The sequence below is a fragment of the Rhinolophus hipposideros genome (assembly GCF_964194185.1).
Source record: "Rhinolophus hipposideros genome assembly, chromosome: 12".
In the NCBI taxonomy this organism is placed as follows: domain Eukaryota; kingdom Metazoa; phylum Chordata; class Mammalia; order Chiroptera; family Rhinolophidae; genus Rhinolophus; species Rhinolophus hipposideros.
This window is the reverse complement of record NC_138058.1, coordinates 31,130,025-31,145,111: the sequence shown is the minus strand read 5'-3', so window position 1 is coordinate 31,145,111 and position 15,087 is coordinate 31,130,025. Positions and strand designations below refer to the sequence as shown.

At 40.2% G+C, this 15,087-nt stretch overlaps 1 protein-coding gene across 1 annotated transcript in view; it reads left to right on the top strand.

Moving 5' to 3' along the window:
• ACTR2 (actin related protein 2) overlaps positions 1-6,792 on the top strand; it is a 32,772-nt gene extending 25,980 nt beyond the window's left edge. The window contains exons 8-9 of the mRNA XM_081069401.1: positions 1,565-1,697; positions 4,097-6,792. Coding sequence (XP_080925527.1) covers positions 1,565-1,697; positions 4,097-4,267 — 304 coding nt within the window. The 3' untranslated portion in view covers positions 4,268-6,792. The remainder of the gene's footprint in view (positions 1-1,564; positions 1,698-4,096) is intronic.
• The last annotated feature ends 8,295 nt before the right edge of the window (positions 6,793-15,087 follow it).

The window sequence follows — 15,087 nt, the reverse complement described above, 5'->3', positions numbered from 1 at the left end:
TAGTTTTAATTTACATTTCTCTTAAGAGTGAAGTTGAACATACTTTTCTATGTTTAGGGCCATTTTTATATCTTTTCTGATGAATTGTCTGTTCATGGCTTTTGCCTGTTCTTCTATAGAATTTTTTGTAATTTTTCCCCCTCAATTTTTAAAATTCTTTGTATATTAGCTCTCTGTTATCTGTTGCAGATATTTTCTCCCAATTTACTATTTGTCTCTTGCTTATGGTGTTTTTAGCCATACAAAAATTTTTGTTTAGTTGTATAAAAGATTTATAATCTTTTATGGCGTCTAGAGTTTGAGTCATAGTTAGAAAGCCCTCCTCTACACCTAGGTTATTGAGGAATTCAGAAGCATTTTGTAAAGCAAACGTTTGCTTACTTGTTTTCATAACCCTGAATTAAATACTGACCTAATTTTTTTGAGTAGCTGGAGAGAAGGATAATAATGGAAATTAATAAAAATAGCAATTGGCTCATAACAAGCTATAAATTTAATGGAAGATGATCAAAAAATCTCATCTAGACATCTTAATTATAAGTTCCCATAACAAATTAGATGTTATTGTTCCCATAACAAATCATTAGGTAGATGATTTTTCCTTTGATTTAATGAGCATTAATGCATTAATAGCACAATTGTATTTAAAAGTACATTCTTTTTGATGGTGATTAAAGTTTTGGCATTACTAAAGCACTTGAGTCAAGTTCAGTAGCCTCTCCACAGACCTGGCATAGCAAAGGAGCACAGCTCCAATTTTGTTTGTGTGTGTGTGTGCTACATATTGAAAGCTCATGGGTACATGTCACATAGAGCCATATTTAAATGCTTGGCCTATCTGCACTCACAGGCATACTTCTGCAATTAAAACAAAAACCACTGTTCTTCTAGAAGCTAGAATTACGATGGCCTGAGCCATTGAGAACCTGGAAGTAAGCAAAAACCTGGAGGCCAGTTTGAATGAGGCCCAAATGGATGTCCCTTAGCTCCTGAACTTCTGTAGGAGAGTTCCTTAGACCCTCCCTCAGATGATACTGCTTTTACTACATATGTAGTTATTTTAGATTTGATTGTTTGGTATCATAACCAGCAGCATATTTAAGGAAGGAGGAGAGAACTGTAAGAAACAAACACATCAATCTAAGCAGAAATAACAGCGAAAGCCTCAAGGCAAAGGAACAAAAGGGAAAACTACAGAAGGCAAATGGAAGAATTCGAAAGCACTGGAGTCTTAGTAGAATACGGTTAATTAGAGTAAACAGCCACATCTCAGAGGTTGCGGGAAAGCCCTGTGATAACAGCCCACATACTGGAAGTGTGGATTTATTAAAAGACTCAGTTACATCTGCAAGAACGTGTGTCCTGTGGTTTCGAAGGATTTTCATCATCATAGCGTTTTATATGTAAAGAGGGGTTGTTATCAATAACAATAGTAATAGCAAACATTAAGCCTGGCGATTTACATGTGAAATTTTATTTAATTCCCAGCAACCCCCTGAGGCTGACATAAAGAACAGAAACTCTGAAACCCCAAATGAGTACCTGTTGTGGTGTGTCTTTCTAGATCTGAATTCTATAAGCACATTGTGCTTTCTGGAGGATCTACTATGTATCCTGGGCTGCCATCACGATTGGAGCGAGAACTTAAACAGCTGTACTTAGAACGAGTTTTAAAGGGAGATGTGGAAAAACTTTCTGTAAGTATCAACCAGTAATCCAATTGTTTTGAACATACTTTTAAACCCTGTAAAGTAGCTTAGCTTGTGAATCTTGACACCCACCAGAGGGCGCAAGAAGTCTTCCTAAACAAATGCCTAAGGCAGTCAAATACAGCCTTGAAGAGACAGGAAGAAGTAAATGATTCAAGGTAGTAACGCTTTGTCCCAGAACGGTCAGACTGTGGCCGCCTCTGTCTATATTCAGTGGATGAAGACGACTAAGTCCAGGGCCAGACGTTCTGGTTCATCTGTGATGAACAGCCTAGAATCGAGGTGCCTCAGTACATAGGAAGAACCTGCTCTACTGTGGAGGGAGAAATGCACCACTTGGTGGGGTTGTTTTTTTAATCTACTTTTTGAATATGTGATCAGCCTTTAATGCTACTCTCGGACTGTCTCATATTTCTGATTCTAGGTTCTGGCTATGTCTTGCATATGTCTTATCTCCCCAATCAGATTGTAAAACATCATGTCTCCAGTTCTTTTGCATCCCCATCAACTATCATAGCTTTCGAAAAGACTTTAATTGGTAGTTGTTGACATGTAGAATAAAAAGAAAATTTTAAGCTAGTATCTAAGATTGATGGTTGTTTGACATTGATTTTTTTTTTCCTACAAACTAGACTATGTGAAGTACACTATATAGTATGCATTCAACCAAGAACATTAAGTCTGGTGTGGTGAATAGACTGTTGGGGGGGTGGGGGCAGGAGAAGAAAGGTGGATGTGGAAAGACGGCTTCACAGGCTCTGAGGAGGGAGCAGGTGGTAGAGGTTTGTAAACTAGAGGAGGAAGAGTGAAACGATTGTCTTGGAGAGGAGAAGAGAGAGAGGAGAGAAATATAATGTGATTGCCGAGTCGCACTAAAGGGCCCAATGAGGTAAGTGATACACTTAAAGTAAGATGCTGAGTTTCTCTCCTGTAGTGTTCAGGTGCTTGAGGGAAGGAACAAGGAGAGAGTTGATCACCTGAGTTGGATTTTTGTCAAGTGAGTGTGTGAGGGAGAGGACAGTCACTAAGGATAATGTCGGGAAATGATGGCGCATGCATACACATGCAGTAAGAGCAGGTACAAGCAGGAATCCCCTGGGGATCTGTAGGTGACTTGGGCAAGGCGTGGTGGATGGAGTGGCCCATAGACATTTCAGAGGGGCTGTGAGGTGTAGGGAGGAGGCAGAGAGTAGCCCCAGTGAAGAATAAGAAAAATTCCTGTACCCAGTCCTCCCGGGTTAGGAAGGTACAGTGAGAGAAGCAGCCGCCAGCTGCTTTGGGGCCTGCCCGAGCCCTCCCTTAGAGCAGGGGTGGCCCACCGCAGCTCTCTGCCCAAACCTGCTGTTTTTTATAAGTAGCCAGGACCATTCTTTTACAGTGTTAACCTATTGTCACATACTATCTGTGGCTGCCAGAGAGACCTGCAAAGCCTCAAGTATTTATTGTCTGGCTCTTTACAGAAAGAGTTTGCTGACCCCTGCCTGAGGGCCAAACAGTAATTTGAACAATTAAACCAACAGATTAGCCTCAGAATTGATTAATAAGTAACTGGTGTTTTTATATGTCATCCTACAGTTCATTTATATGACATAAAGACAGTTACAGAATGACATAGTTACTTGGAGTCTTTTCTTTCTGCAGGATTTGTGACACTGTAAATAAAACTGCACCTCATTTTAAGGTTTCTCTTTTCGGTGTTGACTACCAAACAGATTGAGGTGTGTCCTTGTTAGACAGTTAATCCTGGTCATAGAGCATAACACTTTTCCCACTTCTCTTTCATTTTGGTTACTGTGTTCATTTTTTCCAATATCCCCGTGATTTATTTTGACCATATTTGGTCTTTTTGAGACTATTTCATTTGCATTTGAGACAGCAGAAAGTAAGATTTGCTTATAAGAAAAGAACTTCAGTTTTACTCTATTTCATGGGACTACAATCATGAGACCTTGAAGAAACCATAGAAGTCCTTTTATCCAAGCTTCGTTTGACAATCAGCTGAGTGACTGACCCATGCGGTCATCCACCCTTTTGATGGGAAAAGCTGCCACAATCTGAACTGTGGTATTTGGGCTTCCCACAGGGTGATCGTGGAATTTATCGTTCAAATCAGAACACTTTTGATGGGTGCTGTTATGAATAATGATGGGGTGACAGGTGTAAATTACGACTGTTCTAAGCACACTGGGGGCGGATGTGTGATATCCTAGCTATGAGCTTTGGGCAAATTCTAGAATGTCTCTATACGTCAGATACCAAATCCTGCTGTCCTACTTACATCACAGGACTTTTGTGAGAATGCAATAAGAGAATATATGAAAAAGTCATTTTTAGAATGCAGAAAACACTATGCACATGTGACGTTTTATCATCTCTTTCTCCTTTAGAAATTTAAGATTCGCATTGAAGACCCACCCCGCAGAAAGCACATGGTGTTCCTGGGTGGTGCAGTTCTAGCAGATATCATGAAAGACAAAGACAACTTCTGGATGACCCGACAAGAATACCAAGAAAAGGGTGTCCGTGTGCTGGAGAAACTTGGTGTGACTGTTCGATAAACTCCCAAATTTGTTCCCATCACACCCCTAATGCTTTCTTTTTTCCTTTATTGCCAATCTTTGAACTCATTCAATTCCAGGACATGGAAGAGACCTCTCTGTGACCTTTGACTGGAAAGGTCAGGTTTTATTCTAGTGTCTTGGGGAAGCTTTATTAAATTTTTGTTAATGTGGGTATATCTTGACTGTTTAATTCAGCCACTTCCCTACATACAGAGGAGAGGGCAAAGGGTCCTGTCTGCTGCTTTGTTTCTTCTAAGTAGGCATTGAGATCATTCCTGTCGGCTTCCTATTTTCACTTGACTGCTCTAACGCTGCTAGTTTTAGCACACTAGGTGGTATGCCTTTATTAGCATAAGAAAAAAACTTAACAGGAACTTTTACATATTATTGGGGAGGGGGTGGTAAGGGCTGGGCGGGCAGCTGCTGAACCATTGGTGGCATTTCCTCTAGTGTGGCTCTTGCAGTGGTTACTGGTACAGATGTAAGTACCTTAAAGCTCTGGTATTAACATTTTAGGGAAATGTTAGGCTCAGAACTAAGGTGTTTGGGGTGGGGTTTTGCCTAGGGGTGGGGGGGGTGGTCTTTTGATTTTTATTTTTGAGTTTTTCTGCTTGGGGGTACTACATAAGATGAACTTTATTTACAATACTTTGATTTGGCAGGTTTTCTTCTTTTGGTCTGCCTGGAACTGTTTCCATATGATATAAAAAACAAGTATAGTATCCCATTACTATGTGGCTTAGGGACTTGTTTTTTAAAAAACAACCATGTTATCTGGGACTAGACTCCTTAGAAATCTATCAATGGAAAAGTAACATTTAAAAAATGCTTTTAGAAATTCAAATTACAGATTAAAAAAATGTGCTTAAGAGCTGGTATTTTCTAAGTACGTTTGTTTATACCAGAAGCATTAAGGTAACCCGGTGCCAAGTACCATTTTTGCAAATTATTCTTTTATAAGCAACTGACCAGTGCTTATTTAATAAAAACAGGTAGCTACATATAAATAATTACTGGCAGTAGGTTATAATTGTTGGGTTAAAAATAACATTGAAATATGGGACTTGTTGCCAGTTGAGTAATTTTCATTAGTTTTTTGTTTGTTTTGATTTGAAACCTGCAAGTGGAATGAAATTTGACTATTTAAAATGTTGCCTCCCCCCAAAATAATCAAGATTTAAATTTGTATCTGTACTGAAAAATTAATCATAACTACTAAATCTCAGCCATCTTACACTTGAAGGAAGAGTTGTTGGTGATTTGTGAATGTTAGCAGACTTTCCTGCCTGTGTCAGAAAATCAAATTTATGAATCCTGTCAGAATTGCTTGATATCTGAAAAAATATCAACTAGTATTCAGGCTTGAATTCTTTCTAAATTTTAAAAATAAAGTAATAAATTGTATCATGCTAAGTAAAAATGCAGATTCTGGGAAAATGGTTTTTGGATTTTCTTTTTATTTCAAAACATTCTTTACTGGTAGTGAAAGAAGAAAGCTTTGCTTTGAAAGGAGAAGCTTATTTTTGGGGCTGACTGCAATTGGAGAAATTACTGGTTTTAGAATCTCTTTAGTGAGAAAACTTTAAAATCAGTTAATATGAAATAAGCAGCAAAAGAAGGTTAGTTTTAATTATGCAGCTTCTGTTAATATTAAGTGTTTTTTCTCTGTTTTACCTCAATTTGAACAAATGAAAGAAGTTTGCATGCTGGACATGCTTTGTACGTGTGCATAGCCTATGAATAACATCTACTAGATTTTAGGGACGTAGATGTCGGTCACTCTGGAATTCTGAAGTATTCCTAAATCACGTTCTCAGAAATCCCCCCGGCGTTTTGAGTCCTGGCCTTGCTAAAAGACAGTGTAGGACCAGTACCTACTAGCTGTTCATTTCGGGTAAATGGATTGACCCTTGGCCTTCGGTCATGATTTTAAAATATGGGGGTAGAAAACAACAAACAATGGGATGAGCGCTTAAATAAATCAAGGAGAGTATCATCTGTCCCTTGACTGTAGAATTTGGTTTTAATTTCATGATCTGCTAGCAAACATGACATTAAAATGGTGTATTAATATATATATAGTATAATTTTTAAATTCCATTTTATAATTTTCCTAGCCTAAGGTGAACTAATGCATTTAGTAATTTGGGGGGTAGGAGAAGTATTGTGTTTAATTGGAGTTGTCTGGTATGAGTTCCTAAGAAATTTTTTTTCTTTTTAAAAGAGATCTGATATTTAGCTCTTGAAAACCAGTGTCATTAAATTTCCAGTAATAATTAAAATTCTCTCCTTTTAAAATTAGAATTGCCAATGCCTTGACCTTTGAGAAAGGTTTCTTAGAAATGGTTCCTACATTTAAACTTTTTTCTTGAAGACGTGATATTGGATGTTAACTTTACACAGTTCTGAGCACTGTTAATAATATCTGGAAAGTATTTTGAGAGATCAAGGAAAGTTAAACGTTCTGAATGTAATGAATACACTTTTTGATTCAGAAAATAAAATAAGATTTTTCAAAGTAAGTTTGAATTTTGTCTTTGTTTTCCTCTTAATAATTTTTAGTTTCATTTTCTTATTTTTATTTTCATTTTTGCTAATGCAAGATGGGTCGACAACTTTATGCTAGTTATTAGGCAGAGTTCAGTTCAGTGTTCTATTGTTTGACCGAAATACCTCTTTGTTTCTGGTATGAATTTTAAATACATAAAGGGGGAAAAAAGAGCAAATTAGAGCTACCGCTGTATTAGAGATTTCTTTTCCTCAAGCAGATTGTTTTGTTTCCAGGCTTTCATAGTAGTGGGAATGGTAGCTATACCTGTATGGACTGTGCCTCTTTTCAAAGATATTTTAGCTTATTTGCAGACTTTCAGGCATATTACTTTTAATAAAACAACTAAATAAGGATGAAAATTTATTAAACTGACCCTTTCTTGGCTTTTATACTTGCCTTTGAGGTTGGGTGCTGGGGAGCAGACTTGTGTTTGTTTTTCCCTCAGGAACTTATATGCTTGAACCTCTCTTCTCCCTTCATGGCCAGAGTCCCCCAGGACCTCCTGAAGTTTGCCTCTGGTGTCTTTGATCCAGTCTCTTCTTAGTTGCCAGAAGTATAGTGTGATAGCTATCTCCACGTTAACAGAAAAAGAAAATACTGGGCATTGCAGAAAGTGTCCTTGTGAATGGAATGAAAGTCTAATTCTTTTTTCTTCACCCACAAACTTTGACCACTATACAACTGAGTGCATTTATTCACTGTACTAATTTTAGAACCATCAAAGAAGTTGTCCAACTAAAGTGAACCATAAACTCAAGGATCGATTTTAGCTCAGTATTTAACATGCTATCTACCCTTGGGCTAATTGGTCAAACTGCCCACAGTACCTGGGGTATTTGTAGGCTTGTTATTTTTTCTCCAGGTCAAATTCTGCGACCTATTAAAAGATTGAAAATGCTTCATCAGACGTAAGTGGAGGAAGAGGAGGAGAAAGCATATTTGTACTTATTATAAGTATCCCAATTTATAACGTCGTGCAGATGTAAAATATCCAACTGGGTAGGGGGAATCCAAATGATTTCTCTTTGAAAGAACGGAGTTCCTGTCCCGTGTCATATCTACATTCAGTTCCTTCCACCTACCAGAGTATAAAAAGACAGGACTCTGCAAATAATTTTCCTTGAAATAGAATAATTAAGAATAATTAGTATTTTAACTGTGTTTGTGTTGACCAGTTGAAACGTTTGAGTTTGGAAAGTGCAGAAACTAATCACAACAATAATACAGTATAGTTTTCAAGTCCAAGGTAGATTCCCGATGGCCTTTTTCTATTAACATCAAGTTGAGCTTCTGCCTGATGAATGCTTTTTCTTAAGGTTAGTAAAAAGAAACCTAGTGAGCCCCTTTGCCCTTCCTTGAATAGAGGCATGTAAAAAGAAGGTCCCAATTCTGAAGAATAAGAATTCTATGCATAAAAAGATTAATTATAAGTATTTGAATTTTTATATTTTGATACTTAATGTAAATATTTGAAATACCAATATCAAATAAAGGTTGACATTTTAAGCAATTCAGGAAATTCTGAAGTTAAAAGCTGCCACAATATTTCGTCTTTTTGTTAAATGAGTACCTTGACTTGCAGGGGTTGGGTTTTTTTTTTTTTTTTTAGACATAAAGTGTGTACACAAAAAATTGCAAAGCCAATTTTTTTTTTTTTTTAGGAAACCAAATCTAAGGATTTCCTGAGTGAGAATTCTATTAACTGCTTTTAAATTGTTATATTTCGTGGAAACTTAGTGTTTGAAGAGTAAGAAATTTGGGGCTTAACTAAGGCTCAAATGTCAAAAGTAAGTTGATAATACACATTTGACCCTTTGATTTGAAACCTTGAATCTACCTACAAAGAGTGTGTGTGTTTTCATTCATAGACCTGCATTTTTAAACATTTATTGGGGTGACAATTGTTAGTAAAGTTACATAGATTTCAGGTGTACAATTCTGTCTTACATCATCTATAAATCCCATTGTGTGTTCAGCACCCAGAGTCAGTTCTCCTTCCATCACCATATATTTGATTCCCCTTACCCTCATCTCCCACCACCACGCCCCTTACCCTCTGGTAACCACTAAACTATTGTCTGTGTCATAGACCTACATTTGAAGGATTCTGGCATTAAATTTAAAAATTATTGAAAATGAATGTTGGGGCAGCCGGGTGGCTCAGTTGGTTAGAGTGCAAGCTCTGAACATCAGGGTAGCCGGTTCAATTCCGACATGGGCCGGTGAGCTGCGCCCTCCACAACTAGACTGAGGACAATGAGCTTGAGCTGATGGGCCCTGGAGAAATACAGTGCCCCAATATTCCCCAATAAAATTTATTAAAAAAAAAAAATGAATGTAGGTTTGGAACCTAAGATTAATGACTGGTACAACTCAAATGACCTTGATCAAGTCGGCCATTTTGTTTGTTTTGTCTTTATTTAGCATTTTAGGTGGAATTTAGTATGTTAAGTATCCTATAGGAAATTGATGTAGCTTGAGTATAATTACCTAAATTTTTTTTTTAAGACTTTGTTGGGGAAGGGGAACAGGACTTTATTGGGGGAACGGTGTGTATTTCCAGGCCTTTTTTTTTTTTTTTCCAAGTCAAGTTGTTGTGTCCTTTCAATCTTAGCTGTGGAGGGTGCCGTTCAGCTTCAAGTTGTTGTCCTTTCAGTCTTAGTTGTGGAGGGCGCAGCTCAGCTCCAGGTCGTTGCCATTGCTAATTGCAGGAGGCGCAGCCCACCATCCCTTGCGGGAGTCGAACTGGCAACCTTGTGGTTGAGAGGATGCGCTCCAACCAACTGAGCCATCCAGGAGCTCAGTGGCAGCTCAGCTCAAGGTGCCATGTTCAATCTTAGTTTCAGGGGGCCGAGCCCACCATCCCTTGTGGGATTCGAGGAGTTGAACCGGCAACCTTGTGGTTGAGAGCCCACTGGCCCATGTGGGAATCGAACCGGCAGCCTTCGGAGTTAGGAGCATGGAGCTCTAACCACCTGAGCCACCGGGCCGGCCAAATTACCTAAATTTTTAAAACTCGAATTATTTGTCCCTGTGTCTCTCAGGATGAAGTCAGAATCACACGGTGTGTTTCAAAAGTGTAGGTTCCTGAGCCCCTCTCTGGACCCACCGAATTTCACTGGGGCCTGAGGGATTGCCTGTTCTCCAGCTGCACTGACGGTCCTGCCCCCGCCAAAGCTCTCTCTCGCCTGCTCTATGGTATTAACAGGCCAAGCGGACTCCAACGTGGGAGCCCCTCCCCCGGGCCCACACCTGCCTGCCCTCCCCTCGCTCTTCTGAAAATTTGTGGAGCTTTTTTAGCAAATAGGTTCAGATGTGCAATGGGGACGGCCCGTGTGCCCTCCACCCCCCACTCCACGCCCACCATGCAAGTCCGGCAGTTCAGGTGGGTGATATTACCCTTTACTCAAAATGCAGATTCTTCTGGGAAGGTTAAAGCACCAGCAGTCATTTACACGTCTGTGTGAATGAAAAGGAAGTCCAGTGACTCCCAAATGACACCTAGTGAAGATTAGCAGCCCTGTGATTTGAGAGCACGTTTAGCTTATGGAGTGCCCTGGGGACACAGGCAGACTCCCAAGGAAAAGTAGCGGTTATTAGAGCAAGTCACGTTTTAGGGACCTGTGTAGATGGGGGTTGGGTGCTGGGAATGGTGAAATAACCAGAGCAAACTAATTTGAAAATCGTTTTTAAAGATGTTTTCTCCTCACTTCTGCCGTGCACGGTTTCCAGCGCCCTGAACTCAAGCTAGTACAGCTCATGAGACAATTCAGCTGCTTGGTAGATTAAAATGATTTGTAGTCTGGCCAAAGATCCCACCTACTAGAAGTAGCTTTACTTCTGGAGAGGAAATATCTGTGTTTCAAGTTCCATGCAACTGACATACAAATGAACTCTTGGATGCCACTTGGAGACCACCTATATATAGTCCCTTCAAGTTTTGATTTTTAAAAATATAAAACCCAGTTGGTTCCAAAATTTGGAAGTTTGGAATTTTTAAAAAATTTTAGTTGATAGAAGAGAGAAACAAAAGCTTATCCCCTGCATTTACTCTTAGAATAAGGAGAGCAGGAGGGAGAGGGCGTGCAGCTACTATATATTAAAATTAAGTAACCAGCTGCAGGTGAGCACATGAACCAGGGAAAAGAAAAGAAGTAACCAGCTGCATATAAGGCGAGTGGTTAGCTTTCTCGTGCAGGAACTCTCTCTAAGAAGAAGTTTGATGGAGCCTTTGGGTGAGTAGGAAATAACTTGTATCTTCTGAACCTAATTCTACAGCCCATACAAATAAGCGTCAGAATTCCCTCTAATCGGAGCGTGTGTAGTTGATGCTGGATGCATTTTCTTGCTGTTTTATTCGCCTGCATATTTCATTCCTACTGTTTTTGCTGTGAAAGCTTTTCTTAAATTTTCAGTTCCACTCTAGAGCACACAGCAAATATCCTCCAGCCTTTTAAGCACTACCTCTGAGGGTATCGTTAGCGGAAAACATTTATCAGATGTTTAGAAGCCTCATTTGTTCTGAAGGTTTGCCCTGAAATTTGTCACAAAGTGGAAGTGTTTACTTGTTCATAATGACCAATTGTCATTTTACTGATTGCTATAAGTAAATTTCTTCTGACTTAAAAATTGACTGAAAAATCACAAGGTCCCATAAAGTAGAATGCTGTTTATAATGTGGATTTTGGGGGTATCACTGTTTGCTATTTGTCTTTTCTCAAACACACAGGTGAAGGTGGTGCTAAGGAAAACTATCTTCTGACTTTAAGCTATTTTAAAATGGTGTGACAATTTCATGTTTATTTCTTTAGTTTTGGTTCATTCTACGAATTTCAAAGAATTAGCTGGAAATTACATTTTTTTCCATATCCTATATGTACATTCTTTTATGCCTTCCATATTTTTTCTGTGCATACCATTCAAAAGAAGCTAAGATGTGTGGTGTGAGCCAACAAAAACCCTCTCTTTGGTGCTTTAAAAACAATAAGAAAGGCTTCCTTGAGTTTTCTGAATGAAAGTTTTCTTTGTTTTGTTGCATTTGTGGGTCTTTTGAACAATATGTGAGGGGAAAGATTTATGGAATGCAATTCCCATGTTTTAAAAGTCTAAAGAGGTAGGAATTAAGGTGCTGGCTCCCACCCCCAATCCCTCCGTCAAATCACTGAGACTGGAGAACCCTTGAATATGGCCCAGGTCACAAAAACCTTTGCTGTCCCCAGGCTCCCTGCAATGCCATGATACAATGAAATACTAAAGGGCACCTCAAACTCTTAGAAAGCAAGATTTGCTAACTGGCAGCCTAAACCAAATGGTAGCTCGCACCACCAGCTGATCTTACGTAGAACCTGGGACCGAGGGAGGGACTTTTCCCACTAAATTTCAGTCCAGTTATTACTTTCAAGAACGTATCCTGTTTTCTTCCTGCTTGGGGCTTGTCTGCTAAAATAATTAGCTGTGAGGCAGACAGGGAAAGAACTGCACCTGCAAAGGCAGGGTTAAGTTGACAGGAGACCAACCCCTCCCTTGACTCACAGCTGCCCACCCTGCGAGGAGCAGAGCTTGCCAAGAATATCCACACTGATTTATGGGGGAGAAATGAGGAAACCATTTACCCCAGATATCTTGGATTTGTGACAATATTGGTGTAAACTATTTCCAGTTAGACCACGAGAGAATTCCAAGTCTCCGAGGTATTCCCTTTCGCCCACCTTCACCCCCCTTCCTCTCCTAGCACTTCTAGCAGCCTCAGGCCAGGGGTTCTCAAACTTCAGGGGTGCCTAAGAATCTTGTGGGGAGCTCGTTACAACACTGATACCTGGACCCCACTTCCAGAAATTGAGGTGACACTCTTCTAAGGGGTCCTTTGCACTTGGAAAAACAAAAATCAGAAACCAGGGGAATTTTGCACAGAATTAAGCTACAGCCTAAAGGATTAAAACCTGGGTATATTTTCCCAAAGCTTTCTCTCAATTGGGAGTTTTCTAAGAGAATGAAAATGAAGGCTTTCCCGCTTATAACTTAGCGACTAGAGATTCTTGGACTCTTGGTTTCTCTGGCCCCTCTTCCCCTCTTCCCCTCTCACCCCCCCCCACCTCATTCTTACTGTATACCTTGAGAAAATCAGTTTCCTTTATTACTGAGTTAATTTAACTCACAAAGGAAAGTGTTGCCAGTACCATCTGTTTCAAATGGGCCTTCGTTTTAAGTCCCTTTTGGAAAAGGAGTGCATTTTCCTGCGTGGTGTACTACTGCCTTTCAGAGAACAAGAATGCATCTGAAACAAGTGTTCACTGAACTTCTAAAGTTCCTTGACTTTCTGTGAGCGGAGCCCATAGGGGTACCTCAGGCTCCGCATTACGTAAAGGAGCCACATAGAAGCAATAACAATGCTGACGACACAACAGAAAGCTGCCGTGGTCACCCGCTAAGTACCAGGCACTGTACCTTGAGCACTTTACCAGCATTCTCATGTAATTCAAACAGGAGCTACTAGCTTCACTTGCTAGAGGAGAAGACAGACTGCAGGGTACAGTAATCAGAACAAGGACTCACAGCCTGGAAGCTGTAGCACCAGAGTGGAACTCAAACATCTCTGTGCTATGTGACTTTGCTTCAACACCCTATGAAGGTGCTGTCTGTGGTCATTCAAGTCATGTTGTTCTCGCTCCCTTTCTGCCTCTTCCCTCACCCCGTTCTGTCTCTCAAAGCCTTAGCTCAGAGGCCCTGGGAGAAACACTTGTCTTTTACGTGCCTTAATTTAACTCAGGCAGATATGAGTAGGGTGCCCCCAGCCTGGAGTGGACGACGTCCCAAGTGCCATTAAAGAGAGAAGTGCTTTGAGATGAAGTGTCCCACAAGAGCTTGCTCTTCTGTTTATACCCTGTTTCCCTGAAAATAAGATCCAGCCGGACAATCAGCTCTAACGCATCTTTTGGAGCAAAATTAATATAAGAGTTGGTCTTATTTTACTATAAGACCGGGTCTTATATAATGTCATAGTATATGATAATATAATACTGGGTCTTATATTAATTTTTGCTCCAAAAGATGCATTACCGCTGATTGGTTTGCTACTGTGGTTCCCCGGAAATAAGACCTACAGTAGCAAACCATTCCCATGAAGAAAATTAAGAGGAAGCTTAATCCCAAGGCTCTGAATTTAGATCAGAACTTGACAAATTAGTCAGTGGAGTTTTCAAAATCGGCACCCACAACAGGAAAGCAAGAGATGGAAAGACTGTCTGTTGATAAAGTTGCAGTGGCCCCTGGAGTCCAAATGGCCCTTAGGAAGAGCCCTTGGGGGAGGGGAAACATTTGAATCACTTCAGTCTGCTAAGAAGAACTTGCCCTGTGTGGAATGCTCTGAGACTGGCAGTGCAGGAGCAAGTTCTGAGTGACTGGAATCGATGGGGGCAACCTAATGGCCGGCTGCAGAGGCTAAAACGTGCCAGAGGGCGTTGCCTTTTAGGAGATGGTGACTCTGCTCCCATGCAGAGCAGCCGGGTCACTTAAGCAGCAGCTAAATTCCTGTCTGAATTCAAGGCTGTTTCCCAGCTCTCCAAGCCGTGAATAGCAGTGTTGTTTAAGACAGTCATTATTGCTCACATCCCGCTTTAGCCAGGAGCAGAGGGAGGAGCCTGGCCCTGGGTCCCCAGTCGTTGCTGCAGGAGGACACAATTAGTGGTTAGCCTATCTCTAAAAGCCCTGGGGAACAAAGGGTAGGAAGGAAGGAAGGAAGTTGTGTAGGATAAACAAAACAAAGCAAGACCCAAAAAAAGCCGCAGAAAGTACTTCAGATGTGCAAGGATCTGTAATTCACATACTCCTGGGATAGTTGAGGGTTAGGACCTGGGTTAAATGTTTTCACATGAAATGGAAAGACCAGGGAAAAAGTAATCGGAAGGGTGGAGTGCCTGGCTTGGTCTAAAGAGGTCTTGGAAACAGATTCCTCTTATGTTTCTGGATGTTTACACACATCAAGGCCTATACGTAAATTGTTTAAAAATACATCTCGCAAGTTTGGCCATAAGGTCATCCACATTGCCAGTTTGCCTTTAGTTTTCCGTGGCAGGATTAAATGGGTTTTCTGATCTTGTTGAAAAGAATTCATCCCTTTTTTAAAAAAGCTGTGCTATAAAAGAAGCAAATATACAGATAAAAACTATGAAATGATCTCTTGAGTGTTCATCGAAACCCATTCCAAACGCAGGCGTCTCTGGCAGACAGTATTTTAGGGTGACTGGGCTGTCGCTGGGTGACTGTCACA